The sequence below is a fragment of the Athene cunicularia genome (genome assembly GCF_003259725.1).
Source record: "Athene cunicularia isolate RWA chromosome 10 unlocalized genomic scaffold, athCun1 chr10_part1, whole genome shotgun sequence".
NCBI classification, from domain to species: domain Eukaryota; kingdom Metazoa; phylum Chordata; class Aves; order Strigiformes; family Strigidae; genus Athene; species Athene cunicularia.
In genome coordinates this window covers 843,505-864,671 of record NW_020799112.1, presented here as the reverse complement: position 1 = coordinate 864,671, position 21,167 = coordinate 843,505, and the positions used below count along the sequence as shown (strand labels likewise).

Here is a 21,167-nt window from a genome sequence, read left to right as displayed (position 1 = left end):
CCCCTTCTAATTGGGTTTCTGTGTTTAAACAAGCAACTTTTAGCACAGAAATGCCAGTCTTGAAAGAGGTGAAAGAACACTCCTGGGAGTGTTCTATTTTGTTAAGCCAACAAAAAATGGCTTAAATGGCAACAAGGGAGATTAAAGAGAGAGTTTTGGATTCTAGGCATAGATAAGCACTTGGTTAGATTATCTGGTTTGCTTCTGGAGAATCTCCAGAGTTGGAGATTGCAAAAACCTTCTCAACAGGAGTGACCTGGTCCTGCCTTGGAGCACAGGCAGGATCAAAGATGACCTGTGGCAGCACATTCCTGAATTTTTCTTTTGCTCATATTTCTAGGATATTTGGACACTTACACCTTCAGATTTAAATAACTTAAGCAAGTGGACCATCGGCCTTTTCAGGCTTCTCCTGCCCAATACTTCAAGACAAGCTGTTGTTATATCTCAAGATAACAGTAGTAGATGTCCCATTAAAGGGGTGACACCTGTGGAGGTTTGTTAGGAATTCATCTTCTTAGAAATGTCAGGCTCTGAGGAATGACAGGTCAGCAGGATGAGCTCAGATCTCTGCATATTTGCTTTGTGTTCGTCTTCAGAATTAGAAGATACTTATGATAAATTTTAGCTCTGCAGCTGGGCTGTATTAAACAGGAAAATTATAAATGTCGGGAGGAGTGAATATGCGATTGCTTCTTCCTATTCTGTTACAAACTATAGTTTAGACCTCTTAGAGAGGTGGGGGTTTTTTCAATTTTTTCCCACTGCAGAAGTCTCAGGGTAAGAGAATACACATTTTCCCCATGTTCAGGTGAGCGCTGCAATGTTTCCTGTCTCACAGCAACAATTTTGAGACAGTTAAAAAATTGCTTCTCTGTTTTCATGTCAAATTTGAGCTTATCAGGTCTTTAAATATCTGTAGTTCAGTGACTTGAAAAGTATTTTGTTGTCTACAGAAATTGCCTTCTGTCTTCCTAAATTCTTGGTTACAAAACATTTCCACTTTGGGGAAGATAACAGCTTGAAACATCTGTTTCTGTAACTGTGTATGATAGCTTCCTTGGCTATTTATGAAATAAAAATTGCTTTAAAACAACCCCAGTCAAAGGATATAGGTTCAATAGGCAACAAAGCTCTGTGCAGTATATACTACTTGATATACATGTCCCTGTCCATGTATCTGTAGGAAGGGAAGAAGTGTGCAAGGTATAAATGTCCATTTTTCCAAACACCCTACTTATGTCTGGGTGTTTTGTCCATGGAAGCAGCTGGGTTGTCCCATGCACGGCAGAGAGTTTCGGAATATTTTGGACATGCAGGACATGGGTGGCTGGTCCCCTCCATCACAGCAACATCTTCTTTCACCCCATTTGCTTACTAGCTGGGACAATGTGTCCCTACCACAACGTGCATGTGTGGGAGGGGAATTAGAGGCTTGAGCAAACAGTGTTACTCATAAGGGTGATGACTTTGCAGCAGAGAGGTAGAACTTAGTAGATGATGGGTATGTCGGTATCCTTGGCACCCTTGTATGCCCAGCATGTGCCATGACATGTACATGCTCCTCCTCTCTGTAGTCAGTGCTAAGCTATGGCTGTGCTAATTGCCTTTTGGTGAAGAGCCAGGTAAAAACTTCTTTTTTCATGTGCTGCTTTAGGTATTACTCGGAAGAGCCCTCGGACACCACTCTCAGATCTCCAGGGAGTCAACACCATCAACGAGAGGACCCAGCGGTAAGTCTCTTGCTTTTACATTGGCACAACAAGGAAATCTGAGATGGGAGAGCACTGTCTGTTGTTATAAATGACTGCATTAATGTTTCTTCCAGTTTGCTTATTAATTTTGTCTTCTCGTTCTTTCTCTGCTATGTGATCATATAGAAATACCCTTACCTGACGGGCAGGCAGGGAAAACAACTTTCCTCCATCAAAAGACAGCAATTATAAGTGGTGTGGTGTATAAGATGATAAGAAGCTTACAAAAAAAAAATTAATGAATGTGCCAATATCAAGGAAATAAAAATTTACTGAAGATTTTTCTGGAGGGGAAAAAGAAGGATGATGTGTTTGGGTGCAGAACTGCACACAGGCAGTGTGATGGTGGCTCTAGGTGCCTCTGAGTGTGGAGGACCTAGGTAGTTATGGTCTTGAGATTGTACCTTGTCAAATGTCTGCTTATTTTTAAGGAAAAAAGGATCTTAACCGGAAATAATTTCAATTTTTACAGTTTATATGTACAGGTTTATTTTCTAATCCTTCCTTGAAGATTCTGGCCATTCAAGCAACTGCTTAGTGAGACCTTTTTGCTTGAGAGTCAAGTCAACACTAAGATGCAGATCTGTGCCTCTTCTGCAAAAGTTTTCCAAATCCATTCCTGAATTAAGTTGCTTGTGAAGCAAAATGTCTTAATTTCAAAGGGACATCTGGGCACTGATCCTCCTCCTTTTCTTCAGTTACTCTTGTTCTATCTATCCCTCTGCAGACCCCTGATTATCCAAATACCACCTCTAAAGGGGTACAGCACCTCTCTAGTTTCCTCCGAGTAGATGTGTGTGTATGCTGGGGAAAGATATGATCAGAACATCCTCAGGTCCTAAAATGATTCCTTAGAGCTGCAGACATCCAGGTGTAACTTCATGGCTGCTCTGAGTTTCACAAGAAATCCAGAAGAAATTGAGAGGAGTCTGAGACTGTCTCACGAAAATGTGTCTATCGAACCCCTGTAATGGTCCTTGCATCTCAGTGGGCTTCCCTTCCACACAAATTAAAATATCCTCCAGACACATTATTAAACCTCTTGTTTTACTGGCTTTAATGCTAAATAGCCATGACAGAAATTAGATACACGTTGTTCCTTTTTTTTTTCCAGGGGGAGCAAAAGTGGCTTTTATTATCTGGCTTTGTTCACCATATGCCCTGTGATTGCCATCAAGACTAGAATATCCCTCTTGCCCCAAATTTCTTCCTTTTGAGAGTGGTGGTGATACCCTGCTGAAGGAGAACTGAATATTCTCATATCATTACAAGTTGTCTTATTTTCACTGATTTGAGAAGATATGATGTCCATAAAATTGTTGGATTGGATTCATAAATTTGTGCCACTTCTTGAGTCTGGGCAGAAATCCAGCTTGTGCAAACAGTCTCACCTTATTGTGGGAAGGGATGCAACCCTGTTTGTCCTCACATCAATCTTTCCCACCCCTCGTTTTTCCTAATGCTGTAGCTGCTATGGCTCCAATGCGTTGGGTTATGATGATAGAAGGTACCTGGTTGAGGCAGAGAAGGTCTGTGTCTCCAGGGGTGACGTTCACTGTTTCTAGCATCTCTGGTTGCGCAGGTTTCCCTAAACGTGATGTAATGTGAAACTTTGTCCCTGTGGAGATATTCACATGTAGATAAGAGAAGTTCTGCAGTTTCTCTAACACACCTTCAGATCTGATGTTGGTGTGTGAAGGACATCTGTGAAGTGAGATGGGGCTTTTCTTGACCGTACAGGCCCAGTTTTGGAGGCACACTGGTGCAGCAGATTAGGCTGCTGGCATTTTCATACAAAACATCTCAATTATCTCAGCAAGGGGCAGGGAAACTCCTCCTGCCCCAGGCAATGAGGGGGCTATATTTGTTTACTGTGGAGTTCAGCCTGTGGTCAGGTCTATTTCTTTGGTTTAACTTAAGCCAGCATAGCAGGCAAGTGCCCTCAAACAGCCAGGATCAAAGGTAGCAACTACTGTGTCTTCCTTCCATCATCCTCAGCAGTTGTATAATAACAACAGGGTCAGGACAGATGATTTATTCCTTTTACAGATATATTTCCAAAAAAAGTACTTTTGAAGCTGTTCTAACTCCGATGTTCCTCCTGGTGCAGTGCCCCAGTAGCACGGTCCATGATCTTTGCTTCTCTTGGGCATCATCAGTGATGGGTTCTCAAATGTCATCTGTGCCCCTTCCTTCTGAAAGCACAAACCAGGTCTCTCATAAGATCTCTAAAATCCAGCCTGTGCTTTTGGAGTAGGCAGGTGATTTTGATCTGAAGAGTTATATCACACTTGATAAATGTAGGTATTTCAGTTAAATTGCACTTGTTGAGCAAGAAAGAGTAAATACAAGGGTGAATGTAACACATACAGAAGAGAGATTTACTTTAACAACTTTCCAGCAGATAGACTGGCAAGCACTTTACAGAGCTAAATTAAACAGGAATTTGCTTTCAAAGCCATCTCATGATCATGCGGTCTCTGATAAGTCTGCGTTGTACATCCAACTCACAGGATAGCCCGGGGCTTGCTTCTAAAAGCAAATTTGAGGCATGACATCACACAGGAAGTCGTTGCGGAGGGTTTAGCGAGCCAAGCTCTGTGCTCTGATCTCAGAAGAGAGCGGACGGGTGGTTTGCACATGCTGGGGGCAGGGGAACCCAGCTTCAGCAGAACGTGGGGAAGCCAGCGTGCCTTGGAAGTGCCTCCACCGGCCGTTGAGTAATGAAAGCCATGCACTGCTAACCAAAACCGCTTGGGCAGTCTGTTTTCCTGCTGGTTTATGTTCCTTGATGAAACTGTTTTATGTACAGTGATAAAACTGGTTTATGTACAGTGATGTCTAAGCAGCGTGCAGGGAAGCGGGTGTTGATCAGTCTGTCTTGAAATGGTTGTGTGGGTTTGGTGAGATGATTGACCTCCCAAGTAGCAAAAAGGCTGTGTCGGTCGCCATATGCATGTATCCATCCTAAAGCATCCTTAAGAAACAGAGCTGTTGTTTTGTCTCTCTTTTTTTCTCTTTCTTTTCCTTTTTTTTTTTTTCAAAACCACATGGGAATTTCTAGGGTATTCTATTATCTAGTCAGAGTCCCTCTATCCGCAACCGGTCTCAAGCCTGAGAGTGCATTGAGGTCAGCCAGGATTAATGATGGGTTATAGGTCCTGAAAGTAGCCATTGAGGTTTAGTGGTACCTATGAACTGGTGGATTTTTTTTTTCCCTCCTGCAAATAGGAGATTTTTAATGAATGGGACCTTAGCTGTAAAGAGAAAGAAGATGGACAGGAGAGATCACCTGAACATTAAAACTTCTTTCTGGCCTTCCCTGAATTGAATGGGCTGCTTAGAAAAAGCAGATCCTGGAGCACTCAGCCAAGAGTTTATTTTGCTGTGATTCATCCTTTCTTTTAATAGTGGTACATGTCAAAATGCTGATTTAATGGGGCTAGGAAGGAATTTGCAAAGGGCTGCGGCAAGGCAGCAAGGCGACTTACACTCCAGTGTCACATTGCTCCAGGGATCTGGCTCCAGGCTTTGAGCTGGCTGAATGAACAACTTCACATGCTTTATTTTTTAATTTCCATTCAGCACTTGACTTTAAGGCAAAGGGCTGTCCTGTTGTTAGACCTCAGGAGTGACTGGTGCCAGAGGCCCCATTTAAACCTCCATGTCCTTCAGCATCCTCATGACCAGAAGACTGTGTCCTCCTATTCCTTTTCCTCCTGTCTGAGATAACTCAGGGAAGGAGTACAGGGAGGGCTGGTGTTTGCAGACTCCACATCCTTCTTTAGATCACCTTTATTTCATATAATGGTTTCTGTAAGGTTAATAGAGAATTTAAAATTTAAAAGCAAAACAAAACAAAAACAAACCACCAAAACTCCACCACCAAACCAAAAGTATTGCAGTTGGGTGCAGCCCAGGAGAGGCTTTGCATAGACAGACACCATAGGAAGGCTCCTCAACTCTGGAAATTATTTGCCCTGATGTGAAATTTTGTCAAGTACCTGTTTCCCTTCCTCCAAGGGAGGATTTTAGTTCCTCTCACCACTCCCTTCAGTCCTTCTGCAGCCAAGGGAATGTTTCTGGAGAACCAAATTGGGTGAGTGATTTGTGAGCAGGTCTAGTGATTCTGGGCCAGTCCATCAGTCCAGCTGAGGCTGGCATCCTTTGTGACAAATAGTTTATTGCAAATAATACTTTTTCTAATGAAACAATGCATGAATTAGAGAAGACAGAGTCAGTACCAGCATCATCTGAAGTAGTGACTCTACTAATGATGGCAAGGCTGATGGCAGAGGTCATAGTCTCATATCCTTCAGACCACTGGGGTATCTGCAGACCTAAGCCTTGTCTGGAAGAGCTGAAAGCTGTTATTCTGCTGATAGTTTGATCCCTTTACTGATATTTGATTTCTGAAAGGTGCTTAAGTAGCCAATCGCTTCATGTGGTGTCTGGCATCACAAACTCATCCCATGGGAGTGAATGAATGGTGAAAAAAAAAAGTGGTGAATCTCATTTTCTACCAGTGGATTATTTTATAATCTTGTTGTTGTTGTTGTTGTCATAGAACCAAGTTTTATTTCTGTCTTCCTAATGCTGAGTGGTGTTTGGTGTTGCAGCGATGCCTACGCAGTTGGCTGGAATGGACGGATGGGGCTGCGGCACAGCAGGCTCACCAGCCCTGGCACCTTCCTAGACAAGGATGGGATATTCGTCAATGCGACCAACAGCAAACTGCTGGAGAGGGCCCACGGCATCCTCATGTCAGTGCAAAAGGAGGGGATTTTGGCTTTATTCCTGGAGCATAATGGGCAGCATGGGTAGTTAGAAGAATGTAAATATCCAGAATATAAAAATTTCAGGGTTTCAAATAGACTTGGAGGCATTCCATGGTTAGGTCAAAGTGACCCCAGTATGTCTTACACCTCTGATTTGCTTAACTCTTACCATTTGTTTGTAATGACAGACATGGGGAAGAGAGAGAAGGAATGAATCTGCTGGTCAAACCAGTCTCAAGATATGACAGCGATATAATGCAGTCACATTTTTTAACATGATATCAAAGTTTCCATTACAAATTAGGTGGGGAAATGATGTTGATGATTAACACTGCAACCTCATTAGAAGGTTCAGAGAACATCACCAGGGTGACTGGAGCTAACACGGGGTACAAGGAAGCAGGATGGTGGTCAGTTGTTTCATGACACCACTGCCTTGCTCTACCCAAATTACCATCAGCCCCATCATTTCCAGTGTAATGATTCCCCTTCATTGGACACCTTTCTCTCAGACTTGTGCCACTAAATTTGTAGAACTAGTTTGCAGCATGCAGAAGCCACCCAGTTTCAGTGCAGGTAATAGGAAGCAGATGCTAAAGGGGATTTCGAAGGGCTTGTTTCATAAACTACTCCTTTCTGCAATTCCACACCTAGATTAACCTGAGCCATTTATTATCTCCCCAGGCGAAATAAGAACTTCAAAGCCAAACCAAATCTCCCAAAGGTGAGTAAGAAGCAGCATTTTTACCTTGCTGGTCCATGGATGTGAGGAAGACCACTTATGTCTACATCAAGACCTTGGTCAACTCAGCTCTGTTCAGGGCTTTTTAGTTTATATAAGACCAAAGGATTTCAGCCCTGATTTGTGCTGGGAGAGTGCTGTGTGAGCACTTGCATCCTCCTTTCTTGGGCCTGCTCTGGCTTCTATTTTCCTTCACCTGGGAAGGAGTACATACATGCTGGTGAAATTTGATAATTAAATTTGTAAACTAAAATGAGTGGGTAGGTGAGTTATGCAGGAGAGCTGGTACCTGATAAGACAACAGGCTTATATATTCAGTTTTCTTCCATCTTGTCTTTATTTAATATATTTTAAGAGGTGCCAAGAGATCTGTTGTATCTAGAAGAATAATGCTTGATGTGGTCCTTGCTGGTGCTGCGTCAGTGATCGAGAAGGAGGACCAGGAGGAGCAAACTTTGGTTTTATTCCTCTCTGAATGTACATTACACCTGAAGAGGCACAGCTACAGCTAATCAGTGAACTGCTCATTAACATTGAATTGTCTGTCTGCAGCCCTTAGTGGGTAGAAGAGCCAGATTTCCCATGGTCAGAGATACCTTTGACAAGTCTTCAGAGGAGCTCTGAGGAATGTGGTCTGGGGATCTGGCTCTGGCCAATAGAGAAGAATGACATCTCAAGCCATGCCTTGGTGTTTTTCATTGAGATTAAGTAGGGTGGCCACCTAAGGAAGCCCTGCAGAGGGCATAAAGAGAGATGTAGCAGATAGCATGATGGTAAGATCTAGTTATTCTTGTATTTATCAAGAATAAAGGGAGTCTCTCTTTCCACAGCACATGCTGGATGTGAAGTCCCTCAAGCACCTAACCAACCTGACGCTGCACGACCGCATTACCAAATCTCTCCTCCACCTCCATAAGAAGAAAAAGCCGCCCAGCATCAGTGCCCAGTTCCAGGTAATCCTTTGCCTTTGATACAGAGAGGTGAATTAAAAGCACATACCCGCTCTGGGTCTCCAGGGTGCCTAGGAGGACACTTACAGGCACAGTCCTGTCCCATCCTCACCACTATTTAGGACATGAATTTAGCTGAGGACGTGGCTTGGGTAAGCTGGGAGACACCTTGCAGGTATCTAAATGGTGTAAATGGAGAGAAACAAGAGCGATGGTGGATATTGTAGAGCAGTGGAGCAAGATGGGATGTGAGGATGAGCTGCCAAGCAGAGAAGTTGGTGCATCTTGGTCCTCTTGTACTTCACTTTCCAAGCCATCGCACCATGGCACTTTCTCTGCTGAATCCAGAAACCACAAAATCCCAAAATGTCATTTTTACAGTCTTTTTACTTGCATTCAGCATCTGAAATTCAATCTGTTTTCAAGCCAGCCAGAATGTGAATTTTAATAGGGGCGGAAAGGTCAAAATATTGCTGCATTATCCCCAGGCAGGCAGAGGAATTCAGAGAAGGGATCAATACAGCATTTGTTGTGCTGTCAGCACTGTGTGCCAGCCAGCCATCCCTAGGAAGAGCTGCAGTGAAAATAATCCTCCAATATGTGCATCAGGGCTTGGAAAATGCTACAAGACACGTGCACAAGCAGGTGGTAATATTAGAAAGCAGCTTTTCAGTTAAAAATTGGTTTCTGAGCAAGTCTGGCTTGGTTTTGACTTGTAATTTTGGTTGTGGTTTGTTGGGTTTTTTTAAGATGTGGGTCTTTTTTAGTAAGTTTCTGTGTGTAGAGCTGGGTAAGATTAAGTAATTAAATATATACATGCACACACATATATAAATCTATGGATATATAATTTGCAGAATTCACATCTGTATATCCATATATATTAAGCTTAGTCTGGTCTGGTATGCTGGTTAAAATGCACTTCTACTGAGGTTTAATTCATACAATACCCCAGGGGGGTTGAAACAGGGATGTCTTGGAGTGAAATGCCTTCCTGAAACTTATTCATCCTTCAAACGAAACTCTGAAAAGCCTCAGGGTGCGTGATTGAGATTTTTATATATATTTTTACAGTGCATACAAATAAAAGACCACTAAAAGTCATGAAGGTTTCCTCCCTGCCCCTCTGTAGCAAAGCAGATCATTCAACTACCCATTTCCTTGTGCTTTCTGATGTTCCCTAGTGATGATCTGACAATGTAGGAGCTGTGCCTACAACACAACCTTTTTTATTTAAATAAATAAAAACATATTTAAGTCAGAGGCAGCTCTGGTATGACTGTCTGTTTCTCCTCTTAGACAAATGCTGGGTACTCCGGCCCTAATTCCATTTAACACTTGTAAGAGAGAAGCATTTTCAAGAGAGAGCAGCCTGGTGCAAGCCAGTGAGATCACTTTTTTATCAAGAGCAGGCTAATAAAATTGCAGCCTGTGGAACTGGGTCACAGTCAGGAAATACAAATGTTTCCTATCACGGGGTTGGGGGGAGTTGCTGCTGATAAATGCTGCCTTGTGGCTAATGCCTGAACACTGGGCTTGCAGCTGCTCTGTCTCCTATTGATTTTAACCATGCCTACACTTATGGTAATCTATAGGCGAAATAGCTGTATTAGAGGATGCTGTAAGCAACCATGGCTTTCACAGCTGAAAACTAGACTGCTGGTACCTAAACTGCAGCACAGCAATTTATAGCCTTCCCTCCTATCCTGCATGCAGGTGGTACCCTAGAGAAAAGGATGCTGCTCTGGCTGCCACAGGGCGGTGCTGAAATGATTCCTTGCACCTTGGAAGACCGAGTAGATGTGGTGAAAGAGTGGGTGGCTGGAAAGTTTTGCTGGCAGAGGGACAAAGGAGCAGGGCACAGGGTTAATCCAGGGACCTCGTGTGTCCCTTACGGATTCCTGATGACCAAAGCTCACGCCAGATGGCAGAGGGTGCCTAAACCATCTGCCGTGCCATGCACTGGACGTCGCTGGCTGCTGATGAAATGGAAATACCCTTCCTACAGGGCTGGCAGTTGCAGTACAACCCCGTTTCCACAAATTCCAGTGCCAGGAGTGCTTTGCTTGCTGGGCTTTCAGCAGGGGTCTTTGGCAAAGGGGTCACGTCCCATGTGACCGTGTCCCCCCCTTCCCTCCTACCAGCCTGGTGGGACAGTGGCACAGTGGGGTGCTGTGGCATCACTGATGATTGATATCTCCTAATAAGCGTGTGGGTTTTTTTGTAAAAATAGAGTATTTCAGTCTACTTTTAAGAAAACCAGAGGCATGCCAGTGGAGGTCTGCCACATCATGGAGTTCCTCCTGCTTCCTGGGATGGGAATGACGGTGACATCTGCATGCAGTTAACACACACATAACGCAGCTGCGTCACACGTGCATGGGATCTATCCCTTACTCTTCCCCAGATCCTGGATGTAGATAAAGTTTTCTAAACATGAAAGGCTTCTCAAAAAGATGTCTTTAAAATGATCAGAAGAAGAAAAGGCTTCCTGCAAGCAGATCTGTAGGCAAAATGCTTCTTTCTATCATGCTGTTTTATTAACACATATATTCAAAAATTTATAGCTCTGTTTATAGTAAATACGCAACAGAATATCTTTTACACAACTGAATTTTAAATGCTATTAAAATCAGAATTAATCGACTCTGGAGCACGTTACTAATACCATGTCAGTAATGTGCTCAGCAATTAGAGATATTCAAAGCATTTATAGGGCACAGGGAAAAAAAAAAAAATGCAGCCGAGGAGCCCAGCCAGCTGCAGACTGACTCAGCATGCTCTGATTTTCAGTATGTTTTTGTTCAAAGAGCTTGTACTTCGTTGCAAAAGAGTCAAAGATTTGTGAGGTAGAGGAATAACTCAGCATGATGTCCCGATGGAGCAGTGGGGCATAGCAACGATGCCAATATAAATCCATTTTTAGGGGATAGACTTTTAATAATGATGTGGAAATAAGGGGAAATATAAAATGGGAACTTGGAAAACCCTCAGTTCTCAGTGATCACAACTGTGCATTTCAGCAGAGGAATATGGCGAGGAATATGCCAGTACTGAAGCCATTCTCCTCTAAAAACAACCTATTTAGGGTTCACAGGCTTCAAAAATCATTGCAAATTCCAGATCTTCCCTTTGCAAAACTGTCAATAAGAAAAATCATTTTTAGGCCAGCAATAAAGTTTTGACAAAAATCAGAAATAAATGCTGCATGGAGTCACTTTTGATAAAGGAAAATTTTATTTGTATTTAAAGAAGATTGGTGATTGTTTGGTGCAAGGTGTAAATCCTTGTTTGGAGCTCCCACTCACATCTAGAAGAGGCTTGTTGGTGCAGAGCAGGATGTGACTTTGAGCTCCAATAGCTGATGTGAAAAGGTTAAACTGGGGATCTCAAAATACAACCCAGAATTATATTTATCTCTAGCTAATTTGTTGGATGCAAAGATAAAACCAGATAGGTTTCTTGGACTGAAACATTCATTTTGGGGAACAATTTCCCATCTTCCTGGTTTACTGATCATTTATTCCAATTTTTTTGTTTTCTGATTTAAGAGCTTGTATTTTCATTATTCATCGAAGTCTTTTCTCCATTTTCCAACGAGAGATGTCTTCTCTGTTGCAGGCATCGCTCAACAAGCTGATGGAGACCCTTGGCCAAGCAGAACCTTATTTTGTCAAGTGCATTCGATCCAATGCTGAAAAGGTAAATCCCATCCAGTGAAAGTGGTGCTGCTAAAAATCATCTTGGAGATATTTTATAAATTTATACAGGGGGTTAAAAATAAAAGAAAGCCCCAAATTGAGTTGGATTTAGAAGATGGTTGTGTATGAGCAATGGGAAGCATGGACGTTATCACTTGGCTGTTGCTGTTGATAAACTGCACTGACTCTTCTTGTAATTCTAGGAACACGTATATGAAGAATATATGGGTTTAATTTATATGAAAAATGTGTTGGTTTTAATAAATGAATTTGACTCCTTTGAAGCTCCTTCCACCCATAATAGAGATTTATGGAGACGTGAATTCACTTCTGCTTCTGAGCCCTTCTTGTTCACTGAGCCCTAAAGCTTCTTTAAAATAAAGCTTTTATAGGTAAAAGCAGATACTTTTAGAATAGGTTATATTATTCAAGCTGACTCAGTGATGCATCACATTTCTTGAATTTGACTTTAACCATTTGTCTTCTGGGCTAAGGACCCTCAGTTTAAAATGAAGGTTGCAGTAGTGATGGTTTCTTGTGGGTTAATCCTTTCAAGTTTTACCCAGACATTTAAAGATGAGCTTTATGCCAAGGAGATTATTTAGCTGCTCACAATGTTTACCCATTAGCTGTGCCTTTAGCATGTCTTATTCAGTTTGGGGGCTCCAAAACCCCTTTATTATTGCTTTATACATCTAGTTAGCTGTTTGAAAGTCTCCATCTGATGGCTGCTTGGAAGCAAAGAGGATTCAGTATAGTTCCTGGGGACCTGCGTTCTCTCCCGCCCCTAGCACTGTTGCCAGCATGCATGTCATGCAGATGTGCTACATCTGCTGAATCAGTTTACCCATCCGCACACTTAAAAGCTTCAGTGAAAGGAAGTATTTGCTCATCGTTGGCCTGTTGTTCCCCTTCCAGTTGCCCCTGCGGTTCAACGACAGCCTGGTGCTCAGGCAGCTGCGCTACACGGGGATGCTGGAGACCGTTCGCATTCGCCAGTCGGGATACAGCTGCAAATACTCTTTCCAGGTTGAGTAAAACTTCTTCCATCTTTTGCCACTTGAGCATCATTATCAGAGTTGTCTGAATGTTGCTAGCTCATTTTTTCAACACGGTAATTAATTAAATTCATAGCACATGAGAGCAGTGGCTGCAAGGAGCTGGTATCTGGCATTAAGCAGTCCTCTGCTCTGCTGCTGATTTCTAGCAAGTTGATCTAGACCTAGGTGAAGGCTACAAGCCCCTCTGCAGATAACATCATGGGTTTTGAACAAAAGAAATACATTTTTTGTAACGTGGACTCACTTTTTGAAAAAAAAAAAATCTCCAATTTGCACATGCTCTTCTGTGTGTTTTGGAATCACCTGGGAATGGCGTTCACCCCGTCATGTCAGTGCTGGCTGCATCCCACTGGGAGGGTGACTGCCATCCTCTGAACCACTCAGGAGTTATCCAACTTTTCCTGTTTTCTTCTTTTCAGTGTGTTTGTCAGGTTTTGAACACATGTCAGTCCTTTCATGCTTTGCTGATGCTGATTTGTTTCCTACTGTCAGCTGCTTTGGGCCAGATGTCGTGTCCAGCAACAGCTGTATAGAAAAGGAAAACTGCTCCTTTTTATGTTTGTTTGTTTTTGCCATGAGCATGGATCTCAACCTTACCATGGAGGATCTCTCCTCTCACACCTTCTCCGCTCTTTGAGCCCTCACAGCAGTAACCAATGGAGCATCTCAGAGATGCTTTGCAGATGCTGGTAACCTCCTTCCATAGTGGTCCCTGCTGTGGATTTAGAGCATTTTTAGCTTGAGATGACCTCATGGGTTCTGCAGAACCTCTTCTCCCGCACTGAAAGACATTTGAACGTTGCTGGGTCCCTGCTTTTATGTGTTTCCCATCAAACCACAAATGGTGGACGCAACTTGGTGTTCCTCAGTCCACAAAAAGCTATCTGTCCTCCTGCTCACTCAACACTCCTGTTTCATGTGGCCAGTGGAGCAAATCTATTATTTATGGAAGAAAGGGGCACAGTGGGACCCATCTAACCAAATCTTGGTGTTCCTTTTTTTCCTTCTCAGGATTTTGTGAGCCATTTCCATGTGCTTCTGCCACAAGGAATCAGCCCGTCTAAGCACAATATCCATGATTTCTTCCATAAAATAAAACTCGATCCAGACAATTACCAAGTGGGAAGAACAATGGTAAACATTTATCCTCAGCTCTGACTTATGTTTAAGATACAGTTATAACATTTGCCTGCATTTCCGTAATGATAAATTAACATCTTTATGTATGTTTTTAATTAATGAAACTAATTTTCTTCTGTTTGCCAGAAGCCAATGGCTTAAGTGAAGCTTTGAATTTTATTAACACAAAATAGTAAGGAACATTGTTGTTTTGTGTTAACCAAGTCACAGGTCTGACTGTAATGAGGCAAGCTGGAAAATACTATGTCTGTGTGTAGACACAGCTTGATATGATAGCTACCATTTTGCTTCCCCTGAAAGAAACACAGAAGCTCTGTAATTCAGAGCTTGGGCAGCCGCAGGCTGTAAGTGAGACTGCAGGAACCTGTTAGAGATGGCTTAGCTAAAATCAGCTGCTGAACTTTCTTTGGGCATCCAGGACACAGAAACCAAGAGGATTAAAACATTTGTCTTGTGGTCTTGGACACTTTCCGTACTAGCGTTTTTGGGGTTTTTTTGGCCAGGTTTTCATGAAGGAGCGGGAGCGGCAGCTTCTGCAGGACCTGCTCCATCAGGAGGTGCTGCGCCGGATCACGCTGCTGCAGCGCTGGTTCCGCAGCATGCTCTGCAGGAGGCAGTTCCTGAGCTTAAGGCAAGCTGCAGTGATCATACAGGTAGGTGATGGTGCCTGATTTCATTGCAAATTACAATCCATGAATCCTACAGATACAGCTGATGGTAAAATCAGGTCCCCTCTCCAAGGGAGGAGCTTACAATCAGAATTTGATTCCTAGTGCCATAATAAGTTGGGAAAGGGGAAGACAGAGCTGGAAAGGTTGCCTGAAGGCAGGGACTCTCCCATCCCCACACAACACCCGTTACAAGGAACTGCGTGCTGTTTTTACAGAGATTTTGGCGTAGTTACCGGAGCCGAAAGCAAGGCAAACCATCCCCAGACCCTCTTGTCCTCGGCAAAGCTGCCATCATTCTCCAGATGCACTGGCGTGGCTTCATGGAGAGGCGGAGGTTCCTGCAGATGCAGTTTGCAGCCCATCTCATCCAGAGCTGCTGGCGGGAGCACGCCAAGCGACGGCACAGCGCGGCCACCAGCATCCAAGCAGCCTGGCGAGGACACTGTGCAAAGCGGTCATATGCAGACAGACGAAGCAAAGTCATCTGCTTGCAAGCGGCATGCAGAGGATACTTGGCACGACAAAGGTAATGCCATTTGCCTCGATTAAAAAAGATATCTTCTGATCATGGTCACTGGGCAGGGAGGTGGCTGATGTGCATTTGAGCACTGCTCGGACTGCAGTGACTTACAGAGGATGGTGTCCCTTTGTAGGATCCGTGACCCTGTCCCGACCTGCCCTGATCCTTTGTTTGTCCATGCTTTCTAACAAAGGAGTTTATTTAGCTGAGTGTTCTACTCTTAGAATAAGCTGAGCCTATTTCAGGTTGGAGCACGTAGGCAGTGGAAAGCTGAAGCCATAAATACTTGCAAGGGTTTTTTTTCCCCTTGGCAGCAGCACCAGTTTAAGTAGACTATTTTTAACTCAGATTGCCTCACCAATCTGGTTGCTGCACTGTCTTGCAGGGACAGGAGATACTGGAGCCAGCTGCTGCAAAGGGGAGAGGGTTTCCAGCCATGCCTTGTCTTGCTGACCACAGGGCAAGTCTTGGTTCATTCTCCAGAGGTGAATGCACAGAGGTGAATCTCAATACCTGCAAGGTGTAGAGCACCCTGACATAGGGTGGAAGACTTGGGAGCTGCAAAGAACTCCTGGCATGGGGTGCAAGTCCCTGCTACCTGTACCAGAGGCAGCCCAGGCAGCAGGGTGAAGATGGAGAAACCAAGAGGGTGCAGTGGGTTAAGCTTTTCTGGCTCCATCAGCTTACAAACGAGCTACACCAGGGATGGAGGCTGGAGCTGCTGCCATCAGCATGAGAGGAGCACATCAGGTGCATGGGGGCATCCTTGAGTAGGAGAGATGGGCTAAGAGGAGAAGGTTGAAAACTGAACGTGCACTTGCTTTGCCTTGCACCAGATGTGCAAGGAGGGTTGTGTGAGGTGCCAACGGTGGTGAGGTGCCTTGAAGGGACATAAGTGGGCACAGAGGTACAATATGCTTGTTTTCTGCTTTCTTGCAGGTTTAGAGCTTTGAAAGAGCAGCGATTAAAAGAGATGCAGCTGGAGAACGGCCTGTCAGTGAGAGAAGAGAATGGACTGGAGGCAGATGATGCCTTGCAAATTAAGGGCTCCGACCCATCGAAGTGGGAGGACAGCTCATTTGAAGAGCGAGTGAGAGCTATAGAAGAACATAAATTGCTGATGGAAAATAATCGGGTGAATCACATGGATCCAGTGGATACTTCCGCAAATTTATTGTACAAAAGGCACGAGAGAGCCAGTAGCCAGAGCGGGATGGACACCGAAGAGGAGGTCACTGTGAGAGAGAGACCCAAGTCACTGGAGGATCTCAACCAGAAAAAAGTAGTTCGTGCAAAAAGAGAAAGCCGGAGGATGCGTGAACTGGAACAGGCAAAATTTAGCTTGGAGCTGCTCAAGGTCCGGTCCACGGGCGGGCTGTCACCTTCAGAAGAGCGGCGGTGGTCCACTGAGCTTGTATCTGAGGCACTTCATTCCCCTCAGGGAACCCCAGAGAGTGAAAGCTCTCAAGGGAGCTTTGAGATGTTAAGCTGTGAAGATACCCCAAGTAATAAACTTGTTTCCTTAGTTTTAGATGAGCAAGATGCACAGTCATTTTCCACTGACTCTTTGCCTTGCAGTCCCCAGGCTCATGTACAGGAGAAGTCTTTCTGTGGGGCAGATGTGAACAGCAATTTACCTGCTTGCAGAAGGATGCCTTCAGACTCAGAGCTACCTGATAACCTCACTATGAAGGAGCACGTGATCTGTGACCCCCAGAATGTTATCTATGAGGCACATCCAAGAGAAACCTTCCTTTCCAGCAACCTACCTACTTTCTACATTCCACCACAAGACAACATGAAGGTGAAGCTGGTGGAGAATAACCTGAGGAACAAAGCAGTGGAAAGAGAGGAGAGGACGGTTACTTTCTCTGAGGTCAGGAAGGACTCTGAGCCAGACCAGGGCAGAGCTTTGGGAGTGGAGGAAGAGAAGTCCTCTACCAAGAGAGAGGAGCGTGGGAAGGTGACTGCGACACAGGGCCATTCTCCAGACTCAGTCATCAAGAGACTGGAAAAGCTCAATGTGGAGAAGGAGGAACGGCAAAAGCAGCTTCAGCTGCAAAATGAGAGGGAGATGATGGAGCAGATCCGTCAGCAGAAGGAAATTCTGGAGAGACAACGCAAGGCCTTTGAGCAGCAGGGGAAGGTGGAGGCTTTGCAGAGGGCTGAGCAGAGCAGAATGAAGGACCCCTCCCTCAAACCAACCAAAAAAGCAGACAGCCGGCCTCAGTCAGTCCTCATCCTGCACCCCCAGAGCAGAGGGGAGCATGGCCCCACCACAGGTGTGACTCCAAGCTCATCGGTTGACATTAAAGGTCTCACTGTTGGGACCAGGGGAAGCTCTCCAGCCCACAGTGCCCCCAAAGACAGACCTGTCAGCATGTTCATGGAGCGAAGAGAAGGTCAGTTGGGATCGGTGCTGGAATCCCGGTGCCATTCCAGACCAGCTCTGGACCCCAAGGACCTCCCAGGCAGCCACTTCTCAAGAGCAGAGCGTCTCCGACAACCCCGAATGTCCAACCAGGCCACTGAGGAGACGAGGGCAAGTGCTATGTTCTTCACACCGAAAGACAATCCCTTCGGCCTCCAGTGAGTAAAAAAATGGTGTGCTTTCTCTGTAGGGGGTTTACAAATGCTCCGTAGGCTTTATACAAATGGTCCAGAATGTTGTTTCCTGAGACTGTACAAGACCCCTAGTGAAACGAAGACAGGTTTCTTGATCTTCTAACAATGAGCAGACGGAGATCAGAGGGAAAGGAAAAAGAACTGGAAATAAGACTTCTCGGTCTCTTATGTGATGGGCATTATGTAAAGCATGAGAGATAATCATGGACATCAGCAGGTGAAGGGAGTTAATAAAGAGGGTCAACACTGCTTTCGTTTACCCTAGATGGATGGTGATAGGAGTTTATTTCTCAAGGTAAAGGATGAAGAAAAAATTCTTAGGATTTTTGGGTGGTCAGGGTAGAAATGACTAAATAAAGCAGAAAATTTCAGGATTTTTCTTTTATATATTTTCTTTTTCTTCTATATTTTACTATATAATTAACACAGCCAGCAAAGCCATTCGTACAGTCTTATCACTGTAGATGAAGAAACAAGCAACTGTCCTGAGAGAGTTTAGGATGCAAACACACTTTTGACAGCATATCCCTTACATGCATAATTACATGTGTAATGAGCTTAGCAGTTCTTCAGCTCTGCTGCATTTCTTAAATGATGGGCTGCTCCATCACAGGGTCTAGAGACTGCACCTTGGGACAACATTTGCTCCCACTCTATTGCGTGCTTAAGCTGCCTTGCTTAATTTTGTAGAAGTTTTGGCAATTTAGTTCAAAAAGGACATAAAACCCTCCCAAATCCTGCTGCACCCTTTCCAAGACAAAAGCTATGAGTTGATAAGGTACCTCCAAGTGTAGTAGTCTTGTGGTTTATGTGCTGTTGTGATGGGAGGAGATTCCTGTTTAATTTGTACAGGTTCTTTAATAAGTCCAGACACAAGTGATGGGGAAAAGGAGAAATCAATAAAAAAACAGCCCTTTGACCCTCTGATAGCACCGGTGGAATCCCTCATGCGTGGGTGTGGTGAGGTTTTTATTTGGAGTGATGGTAGAAAGAGTGAGCTGAGCAAAAAGCAACTTAAGTGGGTGTATTTTTTAATGCTATGTTAGGTGCGAAGTGAGGATGCTTTCCTTCTGAACCAGTACGTATGAAATACTGCAAGGGGTCTTGGAGAACTGGTTTGGAAGTGGGTATTTGAGAATAGTCTTCCCCCCCAAAAAAAAAATTTCTTTCCATTTCTTTTCCTGATTCATGCACAGAACAAGCAACAGGGAAAGAAAATAATAGAAATACCTGTGTTTTACTTTTTATTCTGCAATAAAACAATCACATTTGAGAAACCAGAAGTTAGAAGGTACCATCCACAACCACTGTGACAGGTAGAGTTGACAAGCACAACTTTGTACCTTCTTGTCCTTTGTTACTAACACAAATCCTGAAGGCTCCAGTTCTGAAACCCCATGAACTCAAACTTGCAATTTGGTTCTGACTGCTTGGGCAGTGCACTTGTATGCTCCTGCGAGCCGGGCTGGCAGAGTGTGAAGGCTTTTAGGAGATGAAACATCTCTGTTCTGTTTCAGCAGAGAAGCAAACCATCAATGCCTTTCCAAGGGTGAACTAGCTAGGAAGCCATTTAAGATGCCGGGGTCTGGCAGAGGAGAGGTAAGTTGTGGCTTGCTTATTTTCTCTTTTAATTGAACAAGGGAGGGGGAAAACCCCTTATTCTGCCAGTTTTCCCTCAAAAGCTTCAAAGTAGTGAACTGTAAAGTACAAGGGCTGATAGACATAGGGAAGGGGGATATCACGGTACAGCAACCTTCACACTTTCTCTTAAAAATAAAAAGCCCCTGCAACATTAATTTGTAGCAGCTCTGGATAAAAAGGATCTTGTGGTCCTGATGGCAAACACTGTCCAACACGTCTTGCTTTGATTTAACGTACCTTTGAGTAACATCCATGATTGTCCATTTTCACTGTGTTGTCATGGTTTTTGTTTTTCCCAGTCCTTTTTTTTTGCACTAGATATAATATTGTGTCCCCTCCATGGGGTGCAATGTCACTCAGATATCTTAAGGCTGTACTTGAGCTACGCTATGATGCCAAACATCGGTAGAATCTCCTTTTTATTTTAAAAAACTTTTTGTTTTGTTTTGTTTTATCATTTGGTCAAGCAGGTTCCCAGACCGACCCATAAAAAGAAAGCCCGCATGGCGCGGACGCGATCCGATTTCTTGACTAGAGGTACTTTTGCTGATGGGGAGGGGGATACGGAGGAAGATGATTACGATGGCAATTTTGAGTTCCTTCTCTCCTCTGACCAACCTCCTCATCCCGAGGCAGTGCCTGCAGCCCGGCTGGGGCAGGCCTGTTACAGTGACTCCGAAATGGTAATTTTTTCCAATGTGGTGGGGGAAATGAAACAAGGGAGCGAGCGGAGCTGCGGGAGCCTTTCTTTGCTAACCTTAGCTGCACTGATCCCCCACCACCACTGCTTCTCCCTCTTCCATGGATGCTGTACATGGGTAAATTCAGCGAACACAGCAGAAACTGATGTGAAATAGGGAAATCGTTTGTATTTCTTGGCCAGGAAGATGTTTTCTCTCTTGATTCGATATCAACTACAGTTTCCATGGCTTTCCTGGAGCACTGCAACTCGTATTGCACAGCTACCTATTTTTTTGAGGGTTTTTAATCCAAATAGCAAAGTTCCCCTAGGACCTTTTCGCTCTAAAAATTATCTACGCACATCCATAGAAAAGATCAAAGCTAATATTGTGCAAAAAGCAACAGACAACAAAGAAAATGGTATAAACCTTGCACTTCCTATTACTTTTGATTTTGTATTCTTAGCCACAACATCCGATCATTATTCAATCCTCAATTATCAGAGCAATGCTGGCAGATGGCAGAGAAAGCAAAAGCATGTAAATTGGGCAATAAAAATATAGTGAGAGTAAAATAGTGAGGATTTTTTTTTTTTAAATGACCTTAGTGGCTTTTTCAAGCGCAGTAACTGGTGTCCCTTGGCAGGTCCAGGGGCTACAGCACCATGCTATGTGAGCCTGTGCTGCAGAACATTTGCATCTCAGGCTTAATCTCCTAACCCAATAAACTGCTTTCGGAAAATCACAAACTAAGAGGTTTCAGGAGGGAAAAGGCCAACAGCTTCTCACCCAATCATATTTTTTTCTTGAGGTGGTGGAGATGTTCTTGTAGAAGTGTGGATAAACACCAGGAATTGTCTCCTGTGTAAGAGTTCAGGTAGAGCGTTGAGTAGATCTGCCTTGC

The 21,167-nt window shown here is 43.9% G+C and overlaps 1 protein-coding gene across 9 annotated transcripts in view; it reads left to right on the top strand.

The window, feature by feature from the left end:
• MYO9A (myosin IXA) overlaps positions 1–21,167 on the top strand; it is a 165,641-nt gene that overhangs the window by 123,350 nt on the left and 21,124 nt on the right. For 4 of the 9 annotated variants that reach the window (XM_026855665.1, XM_026855664.1, XM_026855658.1 and 1 more), the window contains 12 exons: positions 1,658–1,733; positions 6,374–6,517; positions 7,217–7,256; positions 8,105–8,227; positions 11,846–11,926; positions 12,844–12,954; positions 13,998–14,120; positions 14,630–14,779; positions 15,013–15,323; positions 16,257–17,906; positions 19,460–19,541; positions 20,051–20,266. In XM_026855665.1, coding sequence (XP_026711466.1) covers positions 1,658–1,733; positions 6,374–6,517; positions 7,217–7,256; positions 8,105–8,227; positions 11,846–11,926; positions 12,844–12,954; positions 13,998–14,120; positions 14,630–14,779; positions 15,013–15,323; positions 16,257–17,906; positions 19,460–19,541; positions 20,051–20,266 — 3,107 coding nt within the window. The remainder of the gene's footprint in view (positions 1–1,657; positions 1,734–6,373; positions 6,518–7,216; positions 7,257–8,104; positions 8,228–11,845; positions 11,927–12,843; positions 12,955–13,997; positions 14,121–14,629; positions 14,780–15,012; positions 15,324–16,256; positions 17,907–19,459; positions 19,542–20,050; positions 20,267–21,167) is intronic. The other 5 variants (XM_026855662.1, XM_026855660.1, XM_026855659.1 and 2 more) reach the window with 5 other exon arrangements.